The sequence below is a fragment of the Heterocephalus glaber genome, unplaced genomic scaffold (assembly GCF_053883595.1).
Source record: "Heterocephalus glaber isolate CG9 unplaced genomic scaffold, H.glaber_assembly_v1.0 deba00001805, whole genome shotgun sequence".
In the NCBI taxonomy this organism is placed as follows: Eukaryota; Metazoa; Chordata; class Mammalia; order Rodentia; family Bathyergidae; genus Heterocephalus; species Heterocephalus glaber.
The window spans coordinates 2,152,269-2,175,524 of NW_028258480.1; the positions used below are offsets into that span (position 1 = coordinate 2,152,269).

The following is a 23,256-nucleotide window of genomic DNA, read 5'->3' on the forward strand; positions in this document are numbered from 1 at the left end:
ATTATGCATGGGTCTTTTGGTGGGTCATTACTCTTACTGTCACAGAGATAGAGAGGAACATTCAGCCCTATCTTTGAAATTTATCCGTATGTCTAAAATAATTCTTAAGTAGAATTATTATTTAAAGTAAGATTAGAAGTGGTCCTAACAGGAGAAACATCACCATAAAGATATCACCACAAGAAGTGAATACTGTGTTATACCATACCGCATCACAAATATCAGCATGAACATCTTAGCACATTCAAGCACTACTTCACAATTTCTGAGATGTGGAGGCATCTTATTGTTCAGAGAAAAAAGAAGGTATGGGTATACATCTTGTGGGTAATTCTTGTATTGTAATAGGACCCGTTGTGGATAGAAATTAAAAACATAAAATTGTGCATTACATAAGCACACTGATTGTATATTTACTACTAATAGATATTGTCATGTTTATATTTTAAATGGTCATTTAGAATAACTTAATTTAATCATGTAGTTCATACATAGAAAGTAATTTTCCAAACAGAATCACACATTAAACATTTATATAATCACATATTTACTTTCTTTTTATGACTCACTACATCACATCTATTTAATGTGTTCCTTGCTCCTGAATGAGACACCATATCAAAGATTATGAGAGGATTCCCTTAGTGAGGAGAGGTCCAAGAAATCACAGTGTCTACAAGTGGGGAGGGCAAGCACTGAGAGTACAGATTATAAATTTTTTAGCAAAGCAGAAAATGTGTGTACCCTGGAAATGTCCCACAAGTCTGTCCAGAAGGTTTGTGTTAAGGATGACTCGCTATAATCCACAGCGGTTCAAGGATTCATTGTAACAATGCAGTTGGATTCAAAACTTAATTACTTTATTCATTCATTTAACACACAGTCATTGAGACTCTACAAAGAAACAGGCATCTTTTTAAGTGCTGAGCAGAAAGTCACTGCATTCATGGAGTTTAAATTCTAGCTTGAGGTGATAATAAGAGAGCAAATAAATACACAGCAGGGAGGTGCAGGGAAGAACAATGAAGAGTAACAGGGCAAAGGGACAGTGCGAATGGGGAGAGGAAGTGAATTTTGATAGCAGTGTTCAGGAAGCTGGCAGGGTAAACAGTTTCGAAGAGACCTGTCTGCAGTGTGGGAACCGCCCCTCAAGGGAGCAGCAGGCACTTAGGCCCTGAGGCAGGAATGTGCTTGTGGAAGAAATATCAAGATTGGGGTGAGAGACAGGAGCGATGACAGACCATAATACTTAACCACATTTAGAATTAATGAGCATTAGTCATTTCAAAGTCCTTGCATTTAAAAAATACCATGATATACTATTTAATGATGCACTGATAGATTAATATATTTTACAATGCCTTTAGTTTCCTCCACTTTTATTATACTGTGACTATTTGATCATATTGAAAAGTAAGAAGTGAAAATATAGGTTCTAGAGAATGACTTCAGTCAAGCTAGAAATATTAATTCATTAAAATGCTTTCACTCTGTGTCTCTCAATAAAACATGCCAACACTACAACAATACTTAAAGCTAGGTTACTATTTTTTCTTGTATTAGAAGTAAAGAAAAATGGAATGTTAGCTGTAAAGTTGTAGCTTGATATCTCCATTAATTATTTAGGTTATTCATTGGTGTAAGTATATCGTGTTATCCCCATCAAAACACAAACTGCATGGAACCGCAAAAGACACAGAATAGACAAAATAATCCTGAAGGGTGGAGACAGGAGTGAAAATCCAACAAAGCTAGAGTTATCACAATACCTGACTTCAAAATCTGCAGCAGAAGTTTAGCTACAAATGCAGCATGATCCTGGCATAAAAAAATCAACACTAGACCCAGGGAATGAAATGGAGGACCTAGACATTAAACCTGATGCATGCAGACAGCCAAGTTTTGACAAAATGACAAAGAACATATACTATACAGAGAACAGTCTCTTCAATGCATGGTCCTTCCAACAACCTTTTTGAATGCACTCTTGACCTCCTTGTTCCTCAGGCTGTAGACCATAGGGTTGAGCATGGGGATGGCCATGGTATAGAATACAGAGGCGACTTTGGCAGTGTCCATGGACTGGCTGGAGCTGGGCTGAAGGTACATGAAGATGGCTGTGCCATGGAAGATGGAGACTGCTGTGAGGTGGGAGGCACAGGTGGAAAAGGCTTTCTGGTAGCTTGCAGCTGAGCGCATTTTTAAGATTGTAACAAATATAAATAAATAGGACACCAAAGTAACTAGGAGGGCAAAGAAGATATTGAAACTGGCCATGCACACAAGAACCAGCTCATTGAGATGCCTATCAGAGCAAGTTAGAGCCATGACTGCCGGAACTTCACAGAAAAAGTGATGGACCACATTAGACATACAGAAGGAGAAACTGAATGTGTTGCTTGTGATGATGGAGGCTGTCAGGATACCTCCAAAAGTGCAGCCCAGGGTCAGGCCTGTGCACACACTTGTGGTCATGGTGGTGGTGTAATGCAGGGGCCTGCACACTGCTGCGTAGCGATCATAGGCCATCGAGGCCAAGAGATAATTTTCTACAGTGGCAAAGACTGCAAAGAAGTATCCCTGAGCAGCACAGGCATTGTAGGAAATGACCTTGTTTCCTGTAAGCAGCCCAGCCATGACTGTGGGAGTGACAACTGAGGAGGAGCAAAAATCCACCAAAGACAGGTTGCCCAGGAAATAGTACATGGGAGTGTGCAGACGAGGGTCCAGGAGGATCAGCAGGAGCATCCCCAGGTTCCCAGCCACAGTGATGGTGTAGATGAGTGTGATCACGATAAAGAGGGGGACTTGTAATTCTGGGGCATTCGTTAGTCCCAAGAGGATGAACTCTGTCACTTCTGTCCTATTCCTCATCAGTGTTATTTGGGAATCAGGAGATACCCTGAAGCAAAGGGAAGTAATGGAAAATGCTTTAAACATAGTAGTGACTGCAGTGAAACTGAAATGTTTCCATATCATGTACATTATTTTATTATCCCAATTATATGTGTTTCAAAATTCTCATAACTAAAGCATGAGCTTAACAACAAATTTTAATATATTAATTATTGATAAAGCTCCAGACTGTTGAATGAGGACACTTCATGCAACATCTCTACAGTTTTAAAGTTTTATATATTTGTAAGCTGAGATTTAAAATATTTAATATACTCTTCTACACAGCGATTCTGGAATTAATAAGGCAATCAATTCATTATTTTCTAGACTAGTAATTTCACAGTCATCTGTATAGCCAGTGTGCTGGGAACTGCTTTAAACACTTCTACATCTATATTCCTTGATTTCCCAACAAATTTATGAAGTTGAATTTAGACTGTGAGGTGCCAGAGGCTGAGTAATATATATTCATATTTATGGAAGCATTAATTGGTAAACCAAGCTTTGGTACCAGACAGAATGGTACCAAGTTTAATGATCTAAATTAGACTTAAATCAAGTGGAATTTGAATCAATTTACAATTATTCATTGTCCCCTTATTTAAAGCTGAGGATTTGGGTTTTAACAGTGACTTAACTGAGAGATCCGTGGGCAGCAGATGCGGTGAGATCACCGGGGATGTGCGTCTGGCTAACCGGCGGAGGTGACTCTGGATAGGAGGACAGCCTCAGGTACAGAGCTCCAGCCCTGGGCAGAGCTGCTTGCTAGCCTAACTGACAACAGGTCCTAATTAACTTTCTTGAATCAGATTCTCTTCATCTACAAAATGAAGATGTTAGTGTGTTAAGGGTTAGTGTGAAGATTAAACGAGACAATGCAGTAAAAAGGGTAAAATGCTGGCAAGTGCTAGCTGCACTCTTATCGTGAGGATGGAACGATCCTCACGGGAATATGTGTAGTTTGAGAAGGGTGGTGGTAACGTGCAGAGATTCAGGTGTGACGTTTGCTTTTGTTTTTCTCTGGGGCCACTGAGATTTTATGTGCCCCCCCTAGAAATGCACTTTCTGTTCACGTTCTGCCCATCTGATTGGCTGCTCTACTCGTTCTGTGGGAGCCATTCTTCTGTTCAGTTTCTTCTTAATGTCTGTATTTGAACTTCAGCTGAAAGAGTGTTCTTTTATCTCATTGCAATCACCCCACCTTTGAATGATGGTATCAAAGGTGAAAAGTTCAGTTTATGGGTTACCTTTGGCCTGCACATCTGTTCTGATTGAAATATCTAAAATTTAACAATTTTTTATTTGAATCAGTGGATGTATAGGACCAGTAGTTTAAATGTTTATTTTAATTTGTGGCCTTTGGAAACATCCATCCTTTACTAACTCTAATTTCCTATTATTATCTTCCTATTTCTTTTTCAGTTTTACTTTACAAATCTAGCCCATGAGGATTTTATGTTTGTCCACCCAAATATACAAAGCACTTTAACACATACAATGTTTTGCAATATATCATAGGAGATTTATATATAAGTGCATGTATGACAGTGTGCTTGGGTATCTATGTGTAGTAATATTATTTTTTCTTATTTACCATTAAGTCCACTAACAATTTGTGACGATAAATGATATTCTACAACTCCATAAGTAGCTCAAGGGAGACTCAAGATTCCATACTAAAATCTATTTTTATCCTAGTCAAAATCTTGTACTTTTAGCCACATCATTTTAAATATACATAAATGTGCCAACAATCACGAGGTAATGGGATTATGTGTAAAATGCCGAAATGAAGTTCAGATTTTGCTAACTCATTAGTAGTTTGAAGAAGTGCTATTGCACTGTCTATTTTATTTTTCTAAATCTCCAATGAGAAATCAACAAGTTGAGAACAAATAGAAATTACCTCCTGGTCAGAGCATCGTCTGTACTGTTTAGGTTAAGAGTTTTAGGAAGCAGCAAGGTGACAAGCAAGACGTTTAGCAAAACTGAACTCTTTCTTGCTGTAGTTTTAGTATTTGTATTCCAGACTCTCCTTGGTGTTTTAGACAAATGCTCAAAACCTTGATTTCTGTGCTCAAATAACTCATATAGGGATAGTTGTTCCACTGCTTTTGCATGAATTACACTTTTGACTAAAAGTTTATATTGACTATAGAAGCTTACCTTAATGCTTTGGAAACAAATGATAGTCAGTCTCAAGCAGTGAGTTTGAAACCAGAAATTCTTCCATGAAATAATGAATTGTAGCTCTCTAGAGTGGCTCTCTTGTGGGTAGTAGTCACTGAGGTCTCAGAGGCAGGGAAGCAGGGAGAGAGAAAGACTCTCATATGCATCAAGTACTGAATCTACGATGCATCCTCCCCCCAGTTCTTATTGTTAAATAAACATTATAAAATCACCTCTCCACCATAATCCAGAATATCATTTTTGAAGCAAAGGGATGTTTACAAAACAACTTGCTAGGTGGTTATTACTTTGAAGTCTCTCAACATAATTTTAATTTGGAGGCGTTTTTCTTTATGATAGTGGGTGACTCAGCAAATCTTTAGGTTGGAGGAAGACTTGCAGGTATGAATCAACATCAACATGAAGATGAATACATGGTGGCTATAGGGTCTCAGCATCTATGCCCTCTGAAACAAAGTCACCGGGAATTATGTTAGACTTCAGGGACTTGTGCATGTAAAGGAGCAGTGAATTATGAGTACACAGAGCTCCCTTGGGGTATCCTTTCTTGAGGGAATCTACAGCACTTCAATTTTCTAGAGAAGAAGCAATTAAACTACATGTGGGCCTGAGCAGGATATGTTAGGTGTACATGCATATATTCGTATTACTTGGTATCTCTTATTTTAATTTGATGTATAGTTGAAAACTGTAGTGTGCACACACAATTTTTAGATAGTTCTAAAAATTTGATCAAATACAATTCATGTAACCATTGTAACAGTCGTCCCTAGTAAGTTTCCTCAGTTGTTATGGGCAACTGTCTCTCTTACCCACTGGCCCTGGCAAACACTATCTATTTTTTTCCATATAATTTTGCCTTTTGCAGATATGTTTTTAATTAGAATCCCAGAATGTGTTGTCTTTGGTTCCATTATATTCATCTAACACAATGTACCTGAGGTCAGTTTGTATTATCATCCGTATCATAGTGGTGGCTTTTAAGTGAGAACATTATACACATTGTTTATTTTTCCATTTGCTAGTTGAGGAACATTAAATGTTATTTCCACTTTGGTGATTACAAATAGAACTGATCTTCCTATACTATGCCATAAAGATTTAAGTTTGAGCATTGGTTCATTTCTTTTGAGTTAATATCTAGGATACTTCCTAGTTCAATCTGTGAAATCAGCATTGCCTCATACCAAAGTTAGACAAAACAAAGAATAAAGCTAGAGACCAATATTCCTCTTGAATATACATGAGACAACACTAAAAAATGCTAACAAACCAAGTGCATTAGTAAATTAAAATAACTACAAATGATGACTGAGTAGAATTTATTTCAAGAAGTCAAAGTGCCTCAATATATGAAAATCAATCAATGTAATAAACTATATTAATATAATGTGAGGACAAACATGATCATATTTGTACTGCAGGATAATCATTTGCCAAACTTTTACATTTTTTCATGACAAGCATACTCAGAAAGCTATGTCTAGAAATGAACTTCCACAAACTCTAAAGAACATTGATATCTATCTTTTATTTTTCTTTGTCTATATCTTAGATGAATTTCTTTCCAAAATCAGATCTCTTTAAGTAATCAACAGCTTGAACTTAATGCTGATGAGCCTATTTGTTTCAGAGACAATGGAGAGACAAGTATCAGATAAGATAAGAGAAGGAGAGTACTGTGAGTCGGAAATCAGAAATTCATTCTTAGAAGACTTATAGATAGTACTGGAGCAATTCTCTCTCATGTGCTTCTCAAAAAGTTTCCAAATTTTCTGAAGTATGAAGAGGTAGGAAGATCATTAATATGGAGCTAGGAAGCTTAGGTTTAAGACTTGCAGATGCCATGGATTTTTTCATGAACTTGAAAATTATTTAGTTTCTGCAGAGTTTAGTCTCAACTGTGGAATAGAGATGATAAAGCTATCTCTACCAAAAACCCCTCAGAATTATGTCTGCCAGGAGTAATTGAGGGTGTGTCTCTGCTGACTTTAGTAAAATGTTATACCTTCAGCATGAAACAGTGTAACTTTTACCTTGACATGTTTTTCTTCCCTGGAGTTGCAAATTCCTTACAGATACTCAGTTTGCTAAAATATTAGGCTCACTTGGAAAAATGTTGTCCAAAGGGGCTCTAGTCTTGTCGCTTTAAAATAATGTCACGAGGGACCACGATATGACGTCAGAACCTAATTAATGGGAATCAGGAGAAAATGGTATAAACATGGCCTTCTCTGAGGTACAGAAGCCTTTGAGGGCAAGAATTTCTCTCCATCACACTAATCTAGTAAGTAAGCAGTTAAATTATGTAAGGGATATAATTTTTATGTTGAGTAATACAGGTGCATTTGTGGTAATTGTTATTTATTTTTTCTTCCTTAATTTTCTCACATTGTCCTTATACACATGAAGTATGTTTAACCCATTTATATTTAATGGGTTATTGATATTTGTAACATATTTGTAATATATTCTGTAAATATATATTTGTAAAATTTTTCTATCTTTTTATTACTTTTCTCCTTTTCAATATATTATTTACTATAAGCCATAGGCTATTGGATTGCTAGAACATTGATAAATAAAATGCAAAATTTTTTCTTGTCAGTTGAGAGATATGACACAGGAGTCAGAGGTGGTGATTTAAATATGAATTAGGACCAATAAGTCAATTTGAGTATGTGGCTTGTGTCTGTGGGCAGATGGCTTCCTTTCTGTGTGGCCCGTCCTCAGCATGCCCTGTGGTGCTCCATCCATACTCTGGCTTGTACTGGCCCATATATTAAGAAAAAAAGAAGAAAGAGGTCACATGTCTTAGACTTAGCACTAGATTGTGGGGTAAGAGTATGCTCAGCTCCTGTGAAGGGCATTTAATTTCTCTGATGTCAGCACAGGTAAATGACAAATAGAAGTAAAATAAAAAGTGCCCAGTTCCTCCCCTTTCAGACAGTGTAAGTTAAAGGCTCGTTATCACAGTGGTTCCTGGAACATTGAGCAAAATTCTCGTAGATATAATGTACTTTCTAATGAAATCCTTCAGTGCTGTCCTTCCCTTCCATGACACAGCTCCCAACACATCATCAGTGTTTTCTGTTTTAAAAACGCAGCACGAAGCACATCTGCCTCCCATAACTCACTGTTGGTCTGTTTCTGAGCAACAGGACCTAACACCATGGGTCTCTCTTCTCCACAGGTGGGTCCTTCCCCATTCTCCTTATGATGGGGATTAGGCTGGAGGGAAGGTGGAGGAAGGTGCTGCTGCTGCAGATAGGAAAGAACAAAACCTGCTCCATTCCTTCTTTCAGATTCCCAATGACATACTTTGTGCCTCTGCCATCTTCTGACTGCTTTCATTGTACTGATAGATAGTAAACCAACCTGGAACATTTGTGTGTATCTGATAATGTCTTGATTTTGCAATCAAATGTCATTGACAGTTTATCTGGGTATAAAAATCTGGAATTGATATTTATTTTCTTTCAGTCTTTTTAAAGATACTAGTCTACTGTTTATTGTTTATGAAGAAAACTGATGTGAAGTAATTATAATTTTTTTGTAAAAATTGTTCTTGTTCTTATTTTTCCAATTTCTCAATAGATGATTTTTCAAATTAATTCTTTCCAATAGTGATATAGTTCTTCATCAAAGAACTTACATTTCAATTCAGCAAACGTTCATCCATTTTATGTTTATATTTATACTTTGCATTTATTTTTTCCTCTCTTCTTTCCATATAGCCTTCTCAATACGTGCTGCCTATTTCTTAATTTGTCTTTCTATTTTCCCCACCTCTTTGCTTTCCAAGCTTTCTTGTGAATATTTTGAAGCATCATCTTGCATATGTTGGTTCTAAATTTTATTTTATCTGGTCTAATATTTACCCTATTCATCAACATCAAAGGGTTTATGTCAGGAGCAATTCTACATAATATTGGGGAAAAATCATTTGATTAGGTCTAGTTCTCCTGCCTACAGGCCAGCTATGGCATTCCGAGACATAATTCCATTTTGGCCTCTGGTCACAACTGAGACTTCAATGGTCTGATGATGCTGTGATTCTCCAGGACAAGATTACACCAGCTGAAGACATCCTGGGAGGAAGAAATTCTTCATCTTCATAGTTCCTCATTGATCTAGGATCCATCCCCCCCACCATCTGTTACATTTATTTCTCCTGATACTGTACCAAACTCAAGTATTTGTTACATGTGTTTCTCCCGATGTACTGAATAAAGGTGTGGCAAACTCTGGGGCTTTCCTCTTTTCATTTTTCGCCCAGAGCAGCACTGATCAGGCCCAAAGCTCAGCTTCTTCTCAAAGTCTCATTTTTCTACCTTTCCTGTAATTTGCCTTGTGCTGCCATGGCTCTCAGGAGACTAGGACTTACTGCAGAGGTTCTAGTAATGTCCCCTTTCCCTGTTGCCTACATGTTTATAGAATGGTTAATATATATTTTATTTTCATAATTTCTCATTGATTTCCTTTTCACATTTCTTGATTCATGGTGTTCATTAAGAACAATGTGCTTTTATTTTATTCATTTCTAGCACTTGAATTAATTTTATATGTTATCTTGACTGATCAAAAGATATTCAGACCAAGTTAAACATTATATTTGGGCATCTGTGGGGTTGATTCCAGAAGAGGTGAGCATGAGAATTGGGAGAGAGTAGAGATCATCCTCAGTGAGGTGGAAGGGGCCTTGCAGTCCTGTGAGGCAGAGGAAGGGTGAATGTATTCTGTGTGTTTGAGTGGGACGTCCATCTGCTCCTGTCCTGGGACATCAACACTCATGGTCCTCAGCTCTCAGACCTGGCCTGGAACTTATACTCATGGCTTCCCTGGTTGTGAGGCTCTGGGTTGGGGCTTAAGCTGTGCCAACAGCTTTACAGGGCCTCTAGTTCCCAGCCTGCATAGCAACCCACACCAAGCCCTATTCTAAATCTCTTCCTCCACATCTCTATTTATCCTATGAGTTCTGGACACTCTGAAAATTCTGGGTCAAGTTAATTAGCTTCTCTATATGTCACTCGAGTGGATTGTGAAGATTAATTTAGGGCAAAAGGATAGTTTCTTTCATAAGTAGAGTGTCTGTTTTATAAAGGTATAAGGGAAAGACTCTCTAACAGGACAACACTTATGCAAAAACCTGAATGACATAAGAGAATTTCACCCAAAATCAAGGTTTGGGGATTGATGAAATAGCAAGAAAATGAGTGGGAATAAAGTTAGATAAGAGAATGGTAGAGTGAGAAAGATAAAGTAACTCAACTTTAGCAGAAATGAAGGGGCATTGACAATTGCAAAACATTTTCAGAAAGATAAACGAATAGCCATATTAAGATGTCAGTGAATTTTTAAAATAATGTGAGAATAGATAGAAGTACATGGAAAAATGTTTTTATTTTTCCCTCTACTTTTCTGGTATTCTGACTACCTTATTCAAAATTTTAAACATGAATATTTTGGTTGTATAAAGCACTTGAGTCAAGGCAAAGATTAATTCATTTAGGATTCTTTATTTCTGAATATATAAAATGTGCCAATAAAAATGCAGATATATTCATTTAGAAGTACGGCACATTTACTGTGAGATTGACTCAAACAATACTCTTTGCCTAAATAAATAATGTTAGATATGAGTTAAATTTTTAATAACAACTAATTAATTAAGTTACTTTTTTTGTTTTTTGTTTTTTTTGGTACCAGGGATTGAACTTGGGTCCTTGTGCTTTCGAGGCAGGCACCGGAACCACTGAGCTAAATCCCTGGGCCAATTAAGTTACTTTTTATCAAAATTTAGCCACATTCCATTTATATCTGGCAAATTCTCCACTCTCATTTGTACATGATTGCATGAATGTATTTATAAATACGTTCACAGGCACAAGGATGTTTTTACATATGCTTATGCTCAAGGAAATACATGTGGAGTGAGTGAATTAATAAAAGGTCCTTAGTTTTTTGATAAGCAGGAAGCAAAATAACTTATGATTTAGCTTAGCTTTTTTGTTCACAAATGTCTCTGGAGACAATTCCTTCTCTCTAGAAAAGAAATAATCTTCAAAGTACTGAGTGTAATACTTCAGAAATCTAACTTCTATATGGACTTTACAATGAGATTCAGCATATGGACAAGACCTGACAGTCATGGAACCAGTTTCCTGTGTCTCCTCCTATGTTAAAATCTAAATCTTAAAGACAATTTTGCCTGCCAAATAACCTTTTTGAATGCACTCTTGACCTCCTTGTTCCTCAGGCTGTAGACTAGTGGATTCAGCATGGGGATCACCATGGTGTAGAACACAGACGCCATTTTGTCCCTGTCCATGGAGTGACTGGAGCTGGGCTGCAGGTACATGAAGATGATGGTCCCATAGAAAATGGAGACTAAGGTAAGGTGGGAAGCACAGGTGGACAGAGCCTTCTGATATCCTGAAGTTGAGTGCATTTTTAGAATAGTGATGAATATGAATAAATAAGATATCAAGATAATGAGGAGAGCAAAAAAGACATTGAAGGTTGCTACATAAACTAGAACCAGTTCATTAACATGTCTATCAGAGCAAGACAGAGCCATGACTGCTGGAACATCACAGAAAAAGTGATGGACCACATTGGAGTTACAGAAAGAGAGATTGAATGTTTCTCCAGTGTGGATGGAGGCATTCAGGAAGCCACAGACATGGCAGCCTATGGCTAACCATGCACACACACTTGTGGTCATGGTGGTGGTATAGTGCAGGGGCTTGCACACTGCTGCATAGCGGTCATAGGCCATGGAGGCCAGGAGAAAATTTTCCACAGTAGCAAAGACTGCAAAAGAGAACATCTGAGCTGCACATGCACTTTTGGAAATGACCTGGTCTTCCATAAGGAGCCCAGTCACAGCTGTGGGTGTGACAGCTGAGGAGTATCCAAAGTCCACCAGGGACAGGTTACCGAGGAAAAAGTACATGGGGCCATGGAGACCAGGGTCTACAAGAATCAAGACAATCATCCCCAGGTTGCCAACCACATTAATAAAGTAGATGACAGTGATCATGAAGAAAAGGGGGACTCGCAGTTCTGGGGCATTGGTCAGGCCTAGGAGGATGAACTCCATCACTTCTGTCTTGTTCTCCATCAGTGTTATTTGGGAATCAGAAGATGCCCTGTAGCAAAAGGAAATAAGGGACAGAGTGTTAGTAGATATCATGGCACTGATATTACACTAAAAAACTGAAATGTTTATATGCCATACGCAGTCCTTTGTTAGAACAATAATATATATCTCACGTTTACCTATATCTAAGGATGAGGATAACTACAGAACTGACTTTAATTCTCTGTAGAGTTACAAACTATTTACCTGGAAATTAAACAGTTTTCAAATTATATATACTTGTAAACAAATATTTGGTCAATTTCTTGAACTATTCACACATGTTCAAAATTTTATGTATGTATTATATTAAGAAACTAATGATATCTACTGCAGACACTATTATAAAAACTAAATGTGAAAATACAGAAAAAAATCGTTTAAATTCTGGATGGTTCATTAACCTCATGAGTACCGGCAATGATAATATAATTTAAACACAATGATGGACTATATTTACGTAGGACATGTAGGTGACAATATGCTACTCTTTAAGTGTGACTGAGATCTGAAATCTTGTCTTACATTTTAGGGTCACTTAGATTTTCTTTATACTTCCCAGGCATTCTCTGACGCTTTAGCTCTCTTATGTACCTGGAGTTTTTTTTAATTTGCCTGTTTTGTTTTTGCTTAATTTCTTTCTTGAAATCTGTATTTTAGCTTGCATTGAATGGATGTTCATTTCTTATACTAACTCCTAGTTTGTTCTCTTAGTAGTGTCTACCTATAGTTGAGTGATTGAGATTTAAGGCTGACTATAGTTTGTGGCTGGACATTAGCCTGCAGATCTGGCTTCTTTGGCAAGCTCTGACTTAGGAACATGTATTGTAACATCATACAGAATCCCATATATACATTTATTATTTGTCAACCAAAATAAAATAAAAAATTTCACCCTACTCTGTTGTTGTATAGAACAGTGTTCTGATTCTTTTTATTTGAATGGGAAGTCGTTGGACAGTTTCCATCCAAGGTGAAGTACTGTTCCCAACCATCTTCCTCCTTCATATTTGCCAGATTTAATACATACAACCCCTTTTAGCAAGTATTCAGTTCTATAATAATGATAAGAACATTATATACATGGGTGTGTGGGAGTATGTTTATGTATTATTACTTTTACCATTAAGGCAAATAAGGATTTGTGAAGTTTTGTGAAGCTTCTTAATGATACATCTAAGATGAAGAAGATTGAAGATTTAAACTCAGTTGGACATAGCAGACTTTGCTTTTAGGCAAATCGCATCAATGTGGATAGATGTGCTAAAAATTATAAGGACAAAGTTAAAGGGAATATTAAAATAAAATTCAGAACTTGCTAATTTTGGGGGGCTTTCTTTAACTTGAGGAAGGGTCCTTAGTTTTGATTGTTCTTTACCTCCTTGATGAAGTACTGTGTAAGCAAGTTGAAGCCATCACTGTCAGCCAGATCATCACCTATGGTATTGTTTGGACTAAACATTTTTTTTGCAGGGGAGCAAAATAATGATGCTACCCGAGTAACCTCTGATTCATTACTGGTGCAATTTTTGACTTTCACATCTCAGATTCACCCCTAAGGAAAAAAATTGAAACATATTTCTGTGCTGAACAAGTCAGAGTATATATGTCCCACTGCTTTTGCAGGACAGTTTTCCTAAGTGTGCGTAGCTTACCTTGCTGCTTGAAAGTGTAGAAATCTCAAAGGTGAACCTAAAATCCAAAATTCAACTATAGATTAATGTAGAAAATACAGTATAAAAGGTACATAATAGGAAACTGTAGTAGATTATAGTAGGAAGGTGGCTCTCAGGTTGTGGTCAGTGGTTCTTGGTTCTCTAAGGCAGGGTGGAAAGAATGGAAGAACGGGGATTAATATGGATTCAAGTCCTGAATCTACCATGCTTCTTTTTCTAGATCCTTAGAAGAGTCACTTACTTTTCCTTAACAGTAAAATAAAAAACAGTAAAATTACCTCCTCCACATAACACCCAGGAATGTGTTCCTAAATAACCCATAGGGGAATGTCTATGAAAACTCACTATGGGGTTATTTTCAAGTCATTCAATATATATTTTATTTTCAGGTGTTACCTTAGCCATGTTGCAGGGTGCTCGGAAGTCCTAAATTTGGGACAGGCCTGTTTGCATGAGCAACTGTCTACATTCAGATGAATAAAGGCTATTCAAGGGGCTAGGATCGAAGTCTGGTCCCTCTAAAATGAAGTGACCTGGAGTTCTGTTGAGTATCAGAAACTAGGAACAGGAAGCAGGAGTAGATTATAAAGGCACGGAGCTCTCGGGGGACTTCCCCAGGAGAGCATCTGTAGGTCTCTGCCTCTTCCCCAGGGAAGAAACAAACTGCCTGTGGGGACCAACTTGGATATTTTGAGCATGTACTGGTGGTTTGTAAATTACTCACTAATGTATAAATCGCACACAGCAATATGCACAATTTTTAGGGTAAAGTTCTAATAATTTTGTTAAATGTACAGCTATGTAACCGCTATTGAAATCACTGCATTTCCTGGGCTTCCTGTAGTCAACTTCTCTTCCACTCCGTTTCCTGTGCACTGCTAAACAAATTTTCCATGTACTTTTTCCTTTGCAAGAATGTCCTTCATCAGCATCCTAGAAATATGTGGTGTCTGATTATGGTATTAGCATAAATTCAGTTGGGGTGCAAACATTTTATGACATACATCTGTAGTGAAACACTTTTACTATGGCATTATATATCATACTTTTAACTTCACATATTATTTTTTTTATCCTTGGTTGGTTCAGGGCAATATTTGCTGATTTCAGTGGTGATTGTGAATAAAGTTGATCTAAACATTTTGTGAACACAGTTTTTTTTTCCATTTAGGTAAATAGAAATAGAAATTGGTTTGCTTGGTCATATGGTAAACATGCTTAACTGAGCAAGGACTCCCAACTGTTCATGGAAGTTGTTCTCTCATTTTTCATTCCAATTTATTCACATCTTTAAAGATTACTTTTGAACTTAATTTACTTTTACTTTTATTTTTGCTATTTCTCAAAAAAATTCCTCAAGTCCTCACAGCAAAATCTTTTATATAATATTTTATGTTTATTTATTCATAATTTTATTTTAATGATAGGTAGCAATTGAATATTTTATGAACTACAGTGCAGTTTCAGAGCAGTTATACATTCATTGTGTATAAAGAACTCAGATACATAAGTTAACAGTCATTGCAAACATCACCACTTCTTTGCGATGAGAATATTCAAAACCCTGTCTTCTAGATATTTGGAATTATATAACACAGTATTGTTAATAATAGCTACCCTGTGTGTAGTAGATTTTTTTTGTTTCTTAAAGATGTCTCTAGAGTATTTTCAGAAAAAAATATTTAAAAAGAGAAAAAGACCCAGAGCCTTACCTTATAGTCACTTTTAAGTCCTGGGATGCTTTTTTCCCTTAAAGGAGCTTGACCCACCCTGTCCTCGAATTCTGCTCCGAGGTCCCAGTCCACAGCAGCTTTATCACAAAGCTCTCCTGGCTGCAAGTGTGTGCAGTGGTTGCAAGCTGGTTCTGTGTGCTAGGACGGCTCAGCCTCAAATTGGGTAACGTCACCTTTCCAAATTTCAGCTTGCATCTGTAAGGAAATGTTATCATTGATATTGAAAAGGCTCCCAAGTCTCCTGGGTGCAGAGTGGAGTTTTGGTTGGGTTTTTTTTTTTTGGTACCGGGGATTGAACTTGGGACCTTGCGCTTTCGAGGCAGGCGCTGGAACCACTGAGCTAAATCCCTGGCCCACAGAGTGGAGTTTTGGAAGGTGGCTGGAGCATGAAGGCACCAAACTCATGTGTGGTCAGGACCTTACAGCTGAGTGGGCTTTAGGAGGAGGCCCCTTTGGAGGAGGAGGGTGTGTTTCTCACTCTGGCTTTCTCCCTGGCCTCTCTGCTTCTGCCCACCGTGAGCTGAGTATCTTTCCTCCGCCAGACCCTTCCACTGCTGTTTCTGTAATTGTCAAGTATTTTATCCTAGCAACAGGAAAGCTGACTAATACAGAAAAGATTAATGATATCATCTCATCCTCAAAGGATGGCTAAGAATATTAACAGATCACACATACACAAACCAGAGAACTGCGGGAAGAATTGGTAAGTGTCATCCTGTGTGGGCTGAAGGATACACATTACCCTCCAGCTGTCTGGCTCTGGCCACAGAATTTGAGGAGGCTTCGTGTTCAATTAGGTCCAGATACAGAGGTGAAGTCCTCCTTAGCCCAAGTCTGAGAATGACTGCACAGGGAGTTCCATGCACCAAATGGCCTGTGTCAAGATTCGAACGGCTGTTTCCGTAAATGGAGACAAAAACACTGGAATTTATATGTAAGTGCAAAGGACTCTGAATATAAAAAAAAAATTGAACAGAGTAAGATTCATACTTCTGGACTCAAAATTTTATACAAATCAAAGCAATATGGTATTGCCTTAAAAATATAGACATAAACCAAGGAAATAGAATAGAGGGTCCAGAAATAAATCCGTACCTCTATAGTAGATTGATTTTTAACAAGTGTAGAATGTCCATTTTATGGGAAAAGTACCACCAAAATGTTGATTGAACAATTGGAAATTCTCACATGAAAGAATGAAGTTGGGTATTGTATACTAAAAATTAGCCAAGAGAGTAGACTTTAGAGACTCTTAATGCACACAACAACAACAACAAAGGTGATGTGTTAGTCACTTTCCTTCTCACTGGAAACTTAATACCCACAAATTAAGGAGGAGATGTTTATTTTGGCTCACATTTTTAGTTTATCTTTGGCTGGCTCCAAGACAGGGAGGATGGGATGGGGGGAGAAGAGAATGAATGTTGTGGTAACCAGGAAGCAGAGAGAGGAGCTGAGGAGAGAGATGCATCCTTCCAGGTCACCTGCAGGGACTCACGTCTGCCGACCCCACTTCCTAACAGCAAGTCAGCTATAGCTTCCCCTCCCCCAATCTAGTTACCTAAGGAACGTATGGCATGGTAACAAAAATTTGTAAATTTTGATTTGATTGGTGCAAATGAAAGCAAAGGATTCTGGCAATCACCAGATAATGAAAACAAACATGAAACCAATTCTCTCTGAATGCTTCTAGAGAATAGCTTGGTTTCTTCCTCATGAACTGGTTTTGGCCATCTGGCTTCCAGAACTGTGAAGAAATTAAATGCTTGTCACTTTTTATTCCACAAACTTATGTTTGTTATAATAACCATAGGAAAATAGTCCAAAAATTCTTATCACATTCAGCCACTGGGTTAGCATGTTCTCTGTCTGTGTTCAATTTTTTATAAACAGATGATGTACTTTTTGGTTTAACATTCACTCACTCCTTCCTTACAATCTTGTACTGAGCCCCAATCTTGTCCTAAGCATGAATCTGTTAGAGTACAAATATGTACATTTCCAAAACTTTTATTCTCCTGGGGGAGAAATCAAATATGTAGAACTTTAATTTTTGTTGGAGAAACAAATGTAAAACACACACACACAAATAGTTATATATTTTGGCCAATATTAAAAAACATTTAAAAAATTAAAAAATGTTGGCCTACTCAATATTGAGTATGCCAGCCTACATGGGCTTCCTCCCTCACTAAATCATTATTTCATTAGACACTGTTAACTCCTTGTGTAATTAATATTAGACCAGGTGCTGAGACTACATACCTAAGAGAGAAGACATGTCTGCTCTCAAAGTGCTAAGTCAGTAGAAGCTAAATCTGTAAAACAAACCAATGTAATTAATAAATGTTTCAATAGTTCCATGGGGCAAATCTGACAAATTAGATGATGTAATGAAAGGACAGGAGAAAGAACGGAAAGGGAGATGGAGAAGTCATTTTTGAGCAGCTGTTCTGTTCTGCCAGCTTGCTACATCTCAGGGTCATTTTGTCCCCATTTACATAACTGTGAGGTGGGGAGTGTTTTCCTCAGTAGAAGCTAAGAACATTAATTAACTTGCCCTATGTCACAGAGCTTAGTTCAATTGAAATGAAAATTGAGCTTTCTTCTTTGTCCAAAAGTTGTGTTAATTTTATGTGTGGTAGTAATTTTAATTATGACTTGGCAGGTGGGTAGGGATTCACAAATAAACAATTGTGAAATTAAATGTGATGGAGAAACGTGACAGTGTTTTAATTATATAGCATCTCTTCTCTGTCTCCTACCACGGACAACCAGATTTTCTCTTGGTATCTCTCCATGTTAGTGAGAGTCAACAGTACTATCTATCTCACGAGCAAAGTTCAACACAGCAGCAGGCTGACCACAGAGGCTTTCCTTGCTCACATGTTGTTCAATTGTTTGTCCTGTGGGAACATGTACATGGGCTCAGTGACTAAAGTTCCTTCTACTTAGTGGATTCATTGTCCTCTGTGGTCTGAATTCTCTTTATCCTGCTGGTGACAAAGAAAGAGAAAGCAGAGGATGACATAGGAGGGAGAATTCCATTAGAGTTGGAAGAAGAATTTGAGACTTCCAGTCATATTCATGGAGGAGGGCATAATCGCATGGCCACAATGAACCCCAGGAAAGCTGAGGAACAGAGCCTAGCTAGGAGTCCATGTGTAACAAGGAAACAGTCTAGAAAACAACTAACCAGTTGTAATACTGAGGATCATTAAATACCCATTTTACACTTCCTCCCAAACAGAAATCACATGCACTTCCCTGGGAGACAAGCTAAGTCCCAAGGAATTACTACGGTGTAGAGGGGCAATGCCCAGCTACTGAAGGGTTCAGATGATTCTGTGTGTGCCAGGCCTGGCTCCTGTGGCCCAGTACCTTAGCTCATTCTACATTCACAGCTAGTATCAAATATTGGACCAGAATAAAGATGGGTCGAAAAGAAGTCTCCCATTCATAAAAGGCAATAATCAAAGACACATTAGTGAATTTTGAGATCTTGCTGAATTTACCTTGTAAGGACCCTCAGCCTTGGTGATGGGAATAGTTCTTTATAACACTCTGATTTTTCTCTTTGAAGGGAACTTTATTTTTCACTATTTTCCTCAGATTCCTGTCCAAATTCTTAAATTTGTTTTCTTTCCATGTCCATTGTTCTCCATTACCACTTCTGAAGTGTGGTAATGAAAAAATCCATGTTCAATGGAAAGTGATAAAAGGAGGTTTATTCATAAACTAACAAGAAGAGAAATCATTTTCACCACTGTCAATTCAGCAAGAGTTCAAGGGCACTAGAAAGAAAATTTATTCAGTAAAATGAATAAACACTGAGTCAGTGTATAAGAGTGCAATTGTTTAATTAAATTGTGATATTTGAAAGTGGGAGAGATATGTGATTAGACTTCAGGTTTATTTGTCAGTCCTTAGCTTCAGGGGGGAAGCAAACAGTCTGGAGAATTTCAAAGGAAGAATTGTTCAATGTCAGGAGTCAACACTTTTTCAGAATGCTAATTTCCTGGAAAAATTGGAGTCATTATTGACTGGATGTTTTTGAAATCTACAGAGTTTTACAGCTTACTTCCACATATATAATTTGGAAATTTTTAGTTTAAAAAATGCAAATTAAAAAGATTTTAAAATCAAAGCTCACAGTATTATTTTCAGTGAAATAAGCAAAAAACACCATGCCTTACAGGGAGTTTCCATTCAAGTTGAGGGACATAAATCATCACATGAACAAACAAATGTCAGTGCTGAATATTGATATGATTCTGAAGAATGAAACAAGAAGAGGAAAGGATGTCCATGGAGGGGGAAATGACCCCTGTACAAAGTGACTAAAGGGAGGTCTCTGTGGCCTTGGAGTGGACAGAATGAAAGCAATGACCTCAAAATATTCCAGCTAGACAGAAGAGCAAACTTGGAGCTCTGAGGCAGGCATGGCAGGAGTTCTCCAGGAACAGTCAGAAATCACTGTGAAGGTAATGGGTGAACAGGTTGGAGAGTGGTAAGACTTATATCTAGCTCACCTGGAGCACCAATAAAGGCAGTAAACACTTCAGAGCATGTACTTCTTCAGACATAGAGAATAACGTTATTGCTAATATCACTGCATTTTCATTTATTTACTTATTCCTTTTATCGATATTTTGGTGTGAGAATTATATTCACCTTGCAGAATAGAATTGAAGATGCAGAAAGAACCCCAGGCACCTTCAATTGTCTTATTTTTAACAAGGAAGCCAAAATGTATGCCAGAGAAAAGATAGCTCACTCTTTTTATAAAAACAAAATGGGAAGAGTTGGTAGTCATTAACCATATTTTCCCCACATTTATTCTAATATAGCTATTTATCTTTTGGAAACAGTAACATGAGTATGCTTTCTCTTACCAAATCACTCCATAATAGCTGAAACAATAATTTATTAAATTGCTATAATTATTTATAACTGGATAATATATGTCAACAAAAGTCTCACACAGTTTATTAAACAGACTTATTTTAAAATTATCATTTTTTTATTTTGCATGAGAGCAGCCATTACTAAACTAAAAAAATTAGTAGCATTAAATATGAATTTGTTTTAATTCCCTTCATGGCCATAAACATTTCACTTATTGGACTGAGTAGGTCTTAGCAGGGTGAGATAACTCATTGTGGATTCTACATGACTAAATGACTAAACCCAGAGAATATTTTGCCTTTTCAGCAGCTTTCTTGAGTGCACTCTTGACCTCCTTGTTCCTCAGGCTGTAGATCATAGGGTTCAGCATGGGGATCACCATGGTGTAGAACACGGATGCCATTTTGTCCGTGTCCATGGAGTGACCTGAGCTGGGCTGCAGGTACATGAAGATGACCGTCCCATAAAATAGAGAAATGGCAAGGAGGTGGGAAGCACAGGTGAATAGAGCCTTCTGGTATCCCTTACCCGAGTGCATCTTCATAACTGTGGTAAGCACCAACAGGTAACAGATTAAGATAATAAGAAGTGCAAAAAAGATATTAAAGCTTGAAATAAAAAATAGAATCAGCTCATTAATGTGTTTATCAGAACAAGCCAGAGTCATGACTGCAGGAATATCACAGAAGAAGTGATGGACCACATTGGTCATACAGAAAGGGAGGCAGAAGGTGTCTCCAATGTCAATAGCAGCAGTCAGAAAACCAGACACGTAAGAGCCGATGGCCAGACGAGCACACACTTTCCTTGTCATGATGGCAGGGTAGTGCAGGGGCTTACACACCGCTGCAAAGCGATCGTAGGCCATGGCGGCCAGCAGGTAATTCTCCACAGTGGCAAAGAGTACGAAGAAGAACATCTGAGCAGCACAGGCATAGTAAGAAATAAGTTTGTCGTCTGTGAGCAAACCAGCCAAAAGCTTTGGGGTGACTGTTGAAGAGTAGCAGAAGTCCACCAGGGACAGGTTACTGAGGAAGAAGTACATGGGAGTGTGCAGACGGGGGTCCAGCAGGCTCACCACGATCATGCCCAGGTTCCCTGTCAGAGTGACCAGGTAGATGAGCAGGAATACCGCGAAGAGGGGCAGCTGTAGGTCTGGGGCGCTGGTGAGTCCTAGCAGGATGAACGCACTCAGCCCTGTGGTATTCTTCATGGGCAAGCCTTGAGGGTGGAAAGGTAGTCTTCAGCAAAGAGGGTGAAAGCACACGGTTGAACAAAAATCACCTGCACAGAAATTTAAACGTGTAAGCATTGTTTTATAACAACGTTTTCATTATTCTTCCTGTGTAAAGCATGCAATGACAATGTAGATTACTTATCTATACAGTAATGCTCTTGAAGAAGCATTATCCTCATGGGTCACCTTCCCACTTTCTTAATTTGATGTATGTGTAAAATAAGTTGCAGGAAAGGTGAACGAAGTGTCCAAGGCCACATGCCGAGAATAAGTCTGTCTCTCCTTTAAGATGCCTTGAATCTAACAGCTCAAGTTTCTAAAGTTCTCATGCACAGCGCATGATATACATCTACACAGGTATTAAAGGCCAGAACCAAGCTTTAGAACCCGCTATAGTATTTTCCAACATATATACTCTTTTTTTTTTTTTTTTGGTAGCAGGGATTGAACTTGGGATCTTGTGCTTGCGACACAGGCGGCGGAACCACTGAGCTAAATCCCCAGCCCCCAACATATATACTCTTAATGAATTTGATTTGACTTTTGAATTTAAAAGAATTTTAAACTCATTCAAGAGACATAAAAATTATTACATATCAATAGAGTAGCATAGTGTTTTGATTCGTGCATAATGTATACATTGTGTAATATTTATTTCATGGTAAGCATATTTATCTCCTCTTTTATCATTTCCTCACAATGAATATGCTTTAATTTCATTAAAATCACATTTAATTCTTGTCTCCATTGTGTCAAGCCTGTGCATGGAGTTGCACTTCATAGAAATTCACAACTAAATGTGCAGTAGATGCAGAGGAGCTAATACAACATTACAGGCCTTACAGCCAATTGAATCTATTCTGAAGAAAAAGTACAGCATCACATATAAATCTAGGGCTCTGGGCATATAAGGCATAATCATATTTGCATATAAGCTCCATCTCTCAATACCTGAGATACTTTTGTTATAAATTAAGCTTTCTGAGCCCCATTTTACCCTTTAATGAAATGCAAGTGGTGTTAGGAACTGTCAAAGGATTAGCGTGAGAGTTAAATGAGACAATGCATGAAAACAGATCAGCGTGGGTTGCAGCACAAAGCTAATGAGTGTGAGCTCTAATATTATTAGTAGAAACGGCATTTCTTATGTTGGCTCGGGAAAGTGGCAGCATGGAGGTGGATGGGACTTAATGTCCTGTAGCCTTGGTCTTTGATTTACCTTTTCCTAGTCATTGTATCCACACAGGTCTTTTATTTCCTCACTCTGCTTCTTCTCCCCGTGAGTTGCTGTTGATGTTGATGACCATTTTGCATGACAACTGAGGAACTGGGAGACCTGTTTTGCTTAATATCTGACTTGAGACCCACATTTTGGCTTGCATTGAAAGACTCCCCTTCTTAGAATCTTTCTCATTGTCTTTGTTCTCAATGCTAAGCACAGTTACAGATAAATAGAGACTGCAAATTTGC

At 37.9% G+C, this 23,256-nt stretch overlaps 3 protein-coding genes across 3 annotated transcripts; all 3 read right to left on the reverse strand.

The window, feature by feature from the left end:
• Window positions 1-1,627: 1,627 nt before the first annotated feature.
• LOC101705031 (olfactory receptor 5B3-like) lies at window positions 1,628-2,874 on the reverse strand. The gene is made up of 3 exons (XM_004869855.4): window positions 1,969-2,874; window positions 1,770-1,782; window positions 1,628-1,674 (listed from the first exon to the last, which is right to left on the reverse strand). Exons 1-3 carry the CDS (start codon window positions 2,872-2,874, stop codon window positions 1,628-1,630), a joined length of 966 nt encoding a protein of 321 aa, XP_004869912.2.
• Window positions 2,875-11,269: 8,395 nt separating this feature from the next.
• On the reverse strand, window positions 11,270-12,226 carry LOC101704687 (olfactory receptor 5B3-like). Its single transcript, XM_004869854.3, has one exon. The coding sequence runs from the start codon at window positions 12,212-12,214 to the stop codon at window positions 11,270-11,272; it is 945 nt and encodes a 314-aa protein (XP_004869911.1). The 5' UTR covers window positions 12,215-12,226.
• Window positions 12,227-20,817: 8,591 nt separating this feature from the next.
• Window positions 20,818-21,762, reverse strand: LOC101704344 (olfactory receptor 5B17). The gene has a single exon (XM_004869853.1). It carries the CDS (start codon window positions 21,760-21,762, stop codon window positions 20,818-20,820), a length of 945 nt encoding a protein of 314 aa, XP_004869910.1.
• Between the last annotated feature and the right edge of the window lie 1,494 nt (window positions 21,763-23,256).